Below are 6,540 nucleotides of genomic sequence, written 5' to 3'. Positions count from 1 at the left end.
GTCAACACTACATTTCTCACGTGTGTATTTGGGACAACAAAAGATTAGCATTATTCGCAAATATACAACTTAGTTCAAAGGCACCGTGGCTGCAGCCTGTTGCCCTGTCTCTTCCTTTCTTTTGTTTCTATTTAAATATTCAAAAAATTCGTTTGGCCTAATCATCCAACGATGTTTTTTCCTATATGACAGATAGATGATATAGACTAGGATACTAATAAACTATTTTTAATTCCATAAAAATATTGTATGTTTTTGGCAATAAGACCTAATAACATTTTAACGTGTATTTTTTTCGTTAGAGGGTCATTTAAGATAAATAACGAATGTATGAAATATGAACAGCTCCAAAAATGTATTAGGCTATGCAAAAGTAAACGAATATCCAAACAATTTGAGAAAATGTAAAGGCCTAGGTCATGAAGGCTATACACCTAAAGGAAAGGACAATGAAGACGTTATTCTTATTCAAACATGACCCTGTTTAAAGGAGGCATAGAGGCCTATAGGTACATTTATTCATTTTGCATTGACGCAGTTATGATGGGGCATTTTGCATTGGGGACATCGCAGAGACGCTCGATGCCAGACCGTTAGGCCATCGGGGCGTGGTCTAGAACGCAACGCCACGCCCTTGTCCCCATGTGGTCCCTGGGGGGCCTTATATGATCAGGCCTTGGGCTCCGAAGCCAGTAGTACTTATCTCACTGTCAAAACTCATCTTGAAACAGTGAGTCCTGTTCTAACGGTACATTTCACGGAACTGCACACGAACTCATCCTATAGGAAATATGACTTCAAACTCCGACCAGAGGCTGGACCACCTTCTGAGCGTGGTGGAGAGCGAGTTTCAGAAGGGCAGCGAGAAAGGAGACGCCTCAGAGAGGGATATTAAACTGGGACTAGAAGATGCAGAATTATGGACCAAGTTCAAAGAACTAACCAACGAAATGATTGTCACCAAGACTGGCAGGTAGGCTATGGTTGTTTTTTGCTGTTAGCTACGGATCAAAATGAGGCCTTCGAGGCCTACTGGCCTGCCTAGCTAAAAGCAAAGTTTATCTGGAGAGATCGTAGTCCGCACGACTACGAAGCTAAACGTAACTGATGCGCACAGGTTAGATCGGCAACAGGCATGTTCAGCATTTCAGGATAGTCTGTAGGGTATTGACCAGGCTATAGGCCATATCTATAGGCCATATATGCTTTACTGTTACAACTTGAATACCATGTCAAGAATTAGGTATAACGCGCAATGTTCGTCAAATCTTATAAACCCTATTATTAATGCAAATATATATGTTTGTCAAATAATTAATTTATAAAGATCAACGGCTGAGCCAACATAACATAATATTTGGGCTTGCTTAGGCTAATTGTTTATTTAACAACTTGATTTGAACCTACAGGCGGATGTTTCCAGTGCTCAGAGCGAATGTGAGTGGCTTGGACCCCAACGCTATGTACTCAGTTCTCTTGGACTTCGTGGCTGCAGACAACAACCGGTGGAAGTACGTGAACGGCGAGTGGGTTCCCGGTGGCAAGCCCGAGCCACAGAGCCCTAGCTGCGTCTACATCCACCCAGACTCGCCTAACTTCGGAGCGCACTGGATGAAAGCGCCCGTCTCATTTAGCAAAGTCAAATTGTCCAATAAACTCAACGGGGGAGGACAAGTAATGCCCGGATTTCTTTGTCGTCTTCTGTGTTCGTATTTGTAGTATGCATATTCATTATTATGTAAATCATTTTAAAGTCAACTTGGTAGGCTAGGTCATATTGCCCTGCTCTCTCAGAGCTAATGATGCTCTGCCCTGCTGTGCTGAATGACAAAAGTAGGCCTTTTCTGCGGGAAAACGTTATTCATTTCATGGCAAATAAACTTCACAATTTTGTGTTAGGGCTCTGTAGGTTCATATTTCTATCTTATTCAGTTTGAGTGTGTGTTTTTTTGATGATTCTTAATAGTGATATTATTAAAATAATGTATAATTTCGATCTAGATCATGCTGAACTCTCTGCACAAGTATGAGCCCAGGATACACATTGTGAAGGTTGGAGGGCTCCAGAAGATGATCAGCAGCCAGTCTTTCCCCGAGACTCAGTTCATCGCTGTCACTGCTTACCAGAACGAAGAGGTCAGTGGCCTTAATTACACAGTCACAGAGATAATCCTTGTTCACAATAAATAAAAAAACATTATATTGTGTTCTGCTTACAATGAAGGAAGAAAATAATATTAGTTGTCATGTTTTATGTACCTTCTAGATAACGGCGTTGAAGATCAAACACAATCCATTCGCTAAAGCTTTCCTCGATGCCAAAGAGAGGTAAGAGGAAGAGACCGATAATTGTGTCGGCAATATGACAATGCTTTTCCTGTATTTTTCATTTTGTGTGCGAATTTTGATATTATGTTTTCAATTTTAGAAGCGACCATAAAGACATGCCAGACCATGGTGGAGACAGTCAACAGTCTGGTTATTCCCAACGTAAGTCTTCTCTTAAGTCTCACAACACCAACCAACTTAGAAAAGCTCTTTCTGTACCTCTCCGTTTCAATTCAAACAATCAAACCAAGTCATTATATGAGACATCATTTTCCAACACACTTTTATTCATGTTCAGAAAATCATTATCATCATCATCATCATCATACATTTTATTTTCAAGGCCTTCCATGTCCCCAATGAAACTGTACATAGAGAACAGTATGAAAAAATGGAAGTGTATCAACCAAACCATTTTGTCTCTTCTCTCCCTCCAGTTGGTGGTTGGTTTCTACCTGGTAACGGTCCCATGTGCCCCAGCAGCAGCCCCCCTCCGTTCAGTGGGGCCCCTGGCCACTCCTCAGGGTCCTACTGTGAAAGGTACTCCAGCCTGAGGGGCCACAGGGCCGCTCCCTACCCCAGCCACTACCCACACCGCTCCTCCAGCTCAAGTAAGAACCTCCTCTACCCAACCCAGCACTCTGGGAATGCACTATTTACTGTTTATTCTGACCTCTAGTCAGACTCATAGGTATAGAATACAGCATGGGGGTTTCATGGTTTTGAAGATGTTGGTTAAAACATGTTTGAGAAATTACCACTGAAGGAAATGCATTGTTTTGATCAGAGAAATGTTTGTATGCTGTTGTTAGTAATTTCTCCATGTACTTTATTGTTTAGACAACTACATGGACAACTCATCGGGAACCCTGCCCACCCATGACAGCTGGTCAGCCCTTCAGATCCCTAACTCCACCGGGATGGGAACCCTGGCCCATACCAGCAACTCCACATCCAACTCCAGGTATGGCAACACATGGTCATAGTTGATCATATATATGTTTCTGATATCACTGTTTATTTTTCTGTATGTTCCTGACGACATGATTTTATCAGGAACAATTCTGGGTCCTGGGCTTAGACCTTTAATAGGCCCAGATATCTTCTTGGTTAGAAAAAACCTCTCTCTCTCTCTCTCTCTCTCTCTCTCTCTCTCTCTCTCTCTCTCTCTCTCTCTTTCTCTATCTTTCTCTCTCTTTCTCTCTCTCTCTCTCTCTCTCTCTCTTTCTCTCTCTCTCTCTTTCTCTCTCTCTCTCTGTCACTCTCTCTCTCTGTCACTCTCTCTCTCTCCCTCTCTCTCCCTCTCTCTCCCTCTCTCTCTCTCTCTCTCTCTCTCTCTCTCTCTCTCTGTCACTCTCTCTCTCTCTCTCTCTCTCTCTCTCTCGCTTACAGCCAGTATCCCAGCCTGTGGTCTGTTGCCGGGACGGCCCTAACTCCTTCCGGCTCCTCCTCTGGCTCCATCGCTGGTGGCCTGACCAGCCAGTTCCTGCGAGGCTCCTCCTACACAGGCCTGACATCCTCCCTGCCCGTATCCTCACCATCCTCCATGTACGACCCCAGCCTTAGCGAGGTGGGTGTAGGCGTGGGCGAGGCCCAGTTCGAAAGCTCCATCGCCAGGCTCACCGCCTCCTGGGCACCTGTGGCTCAGAGCTACTGAGCACAATGCATCTTCCATCAGACATTGACTGTCCTCAACCACCATCCTGTTCCACATCACCACCATCTCCACTCTACTGCCTGACCATCAGTGAGGAAACTTTTGGGTTGAAGCAGCAACGCCTTTGAAAGGCAGAGTCAACTCAGAAGAAGATCTATCTGAAGCAGAGAGATGTAGGGTCCTCTCAGGCCTTGTGTTTTACCAACATGACATGGTTGATCTTCCATTCCAAACACCCGAGACATTCTAAGCTTAGTCTGAGTGGAAGAGGCATGTGTTTTTCCGTTGGGAGTTTCCTTCACTCTCTCCAAGGTGCAGTTACAAGCCTAAGACAATCTGAATTATACTTCCTCTACAATTGTTCCAGTTGCTGGTGTGTTACTGTAGTTGTGTCCTTCAGTACAGACAAGAGTACTCCAAGACATTCGTACGCTGGCGTAAGACAATCAGGATCACTAGCTACACAAAGCTAAGTTTGTGAAGTAACCCCCTGAACTTTATTAAAGGGGCCAATCCTTATGTTTAACTGTTTATTGCTACAATTAGTTTGGTTATTATTATAATAGATAAATAGGATGAAATAATCTGTTGATCTAACATAAAACATGTATATGTGTGTATATAAAATAAATTAACGTCCATTTTCTTTGTTAGCCGTTTACATGGAACTGTTTTGGATCCAGTGTCAGTCAGTGTGTTGCTTTTTGTGGCCTGAAGGAAAAGAAAGAAAGAAGGAAAGAATGAATGAAAGCAAGAAGTGCCTTGTATCCTCCCACTGCAGCCCAGGAGAAAGCACAGATGTCTCTTCTCCTTCGCGTACATTCCCTCCCTGGCAATCATATGTACATATCTATTCTATTTGTGTTTGTTGGACTCATTGGGAGTTTATGTTTATTTATGTCATTTTAATAATAAATTAAAAGTTCCTTTGTTTTCTCAAATATGACTTCAGCGTGTCAATTACAGTCGCGTTCAGTGTCAATGACATTAGCCTAACCTGAGGAACGTAGGCATGCACTACGTTAACTACCACATTACAGTGGCTACAATCACATCATTTCCATTTCCTAAAAGGCGAAGAGGGATTGAATTTATACATTTCAGCCTATGTCATATTAAGGTTTATAATATAAAACTGCAAGCCAAAGACTGAGGCCCATGTCGGGATGAAAGAATAAATCATGTTTTTTCAGGGCTAAGGTGAGTACATAGCCTATTCCAACTGGCACCGATAAGTCTTGTTGAATAACCTTTGTCAGCACAACTCAAAAAGAACTCACACACAGTCCACACAAACAAACGAGAAGACAGTTTTTCCGTAAAGAGCCAAATTGTGAGTAAATAACTGTTGAAAATAAAGTCCCTGCCAAAGTACAATGGTTATCACACATAACGTACACAGTACCTGTCTCACAATGCTCACACTGGTGTTGTGGTCTCCTGCACCCAAATTCAATCATCTTTTGGGGCTGCTGCATAAATAAATACCAGTGACAACACAGCTATGCTAAGTGAATTGTGTAATTGATATGACATGTAGAGATGGAATGGTTCAGGTTGAGGGATCCTTCTGAGGGGCTTCCATCGCTGACGTGTCTTTGTGACAATCTTCATGGAGGTGTGACACACGGCTAACACATTTACAATTCCCTGTCTGTCATTAAACTAAAAAAGTAGATGAACCCCAGATGCAGTATGCCAGGAGGACAGACCGCCTCGCACCAGGGAGAGAAATCAAATGGAAAGCAACACGGCTTTATTTAGAACTTTAACTCTCAATTTTCATGGTTGTTTTGCTTTAGGTGTCCCTGAAAAGTACATTTCTCATATCGCGTCTTCTAGTGTATTGGGTGTAGAGGGTAAATCTAATTTGTACCATATCATCCCCTCATTTCCCCAACCATAAACCATTTGTATTATACTGTTGCTAACGGCAGAGCAGGGAAGCAAACCTGGGTCGCTAGTGTGAAAGGCAAACACCCATCGCAGATTTGCCAGTAGGGTTAACCCACATGTTGGGAATTGTAATGTTTCTTATGTAGCAAGAATCGCTACACCTCCCCTCTGAACAGCAAGGCACGTCCCCGTGCCTTGACTAATCAGCCCCCGTACATGTCTGGGCCGTGCATTCCAATGGCTCCATCCCACTAATAACACCAATGTAGCTAATGGCAGGGCTACAAGACCATGGTGCTTGCCTACGGAGCTGTGAGGGGAACGGCACCGCAGTACCTCCAGGCTCTGATCAGGCCCTACACCCAAACAAGGGCACTGCGTTCATCCACCTCTGGCCTGCTCGCCTCCCTACCACTGAGGAAGTACAGTTCCCGCTCAGCCCAGTCAAAACTGTTCGCTGCTCTGGCCCCCCAATGGTGGAACAAACTCCCTCACGACGCCAGGACAGCGGAGTCAATCACCACCTTCCGGAGACACCTGAAACCCCACCTCTTCAAGGAATACCTAGGATAGGATAAACCAATCCTTCTCACCCCCCTTAAATGATTTAGATGCACTATTGTAAAGTGGCTGTTCCACTGATGTCAGAAGGTGAATTC

General features: G+C 43.7%; 1 protein-coding gene across 1 annotated transcript; it reads left to right on the top strand.

Moving 5' to 3' along the window:
* The first annotated feature begins 791 nt into the window (after positions 1–791).
* Positions 792–3,985, top strand: LOC135549061 (T-box transcription factor T-A-like). The gene is made up of 8 exons (XM_064979127.1): positions 792–973; positions 1,410–1,674; positions 2,002–2,136; positions 2,267–2,328; positions 2,429–2,490; positions 2,766–2,939; positions 3,169–3,292; positions 3,721–3,985. Exons 1-8 carry the CDS (start codon positions 792–794, stop codon positions 3,983–3,985), a joined length of 1,269 nt encoding a protein of 422 aa, XP_064835199.1.
* Positions 3,986–6,540: the final 2,555 nt, after the last annotated feature.

The sequence above is a fragment of the Oncorhynchus masou genome, chromosome 12 (genome assembly GCF_036934945.1).
Source record: "Oncorhynchus masou masou isolate Uvic2021 chromosome 12, UVic_Omas_1.1, whole genome shotgun sequence".
NCBI classification, from domain to species: Eukaryota; Metazoa; Chordata; class Actinopteri; order Salmoniformes; family Salmonidae; genus Oncorhynchus; species Oncorhynchus masou.
The sequence above is the reverse complement of the archived record's forward strand: the minus strand, read 5'-3'. Positions and strand labels throughout refer to the sequence as shown.

Excerpts from the sequence above, each read along its gene's own strand:
- LOC135549061 (XM_064979127.1), top strand. The coding sequence starts at position 792 with ATGACTTCAAACTCCGACCAGAGGCTGGACCACCTTCTGAGCGTGGTG. Across the intron at positions 1,675-2,001 it reads AACTCAACGGGGGAGGACAA|ATCATGCTGAACTCTCTGCA; the intron begins GTAATGCCCGGA and ends ATTTCGATCTAG. Across the intron at positions 2,137-2,266 it reads CTGCTTACCAGAACGAAGAG|ATAACGGCGTTGAAGATCAA; the intron begins GTCAGTGGCCTT and ends TGTACCTTCTAG.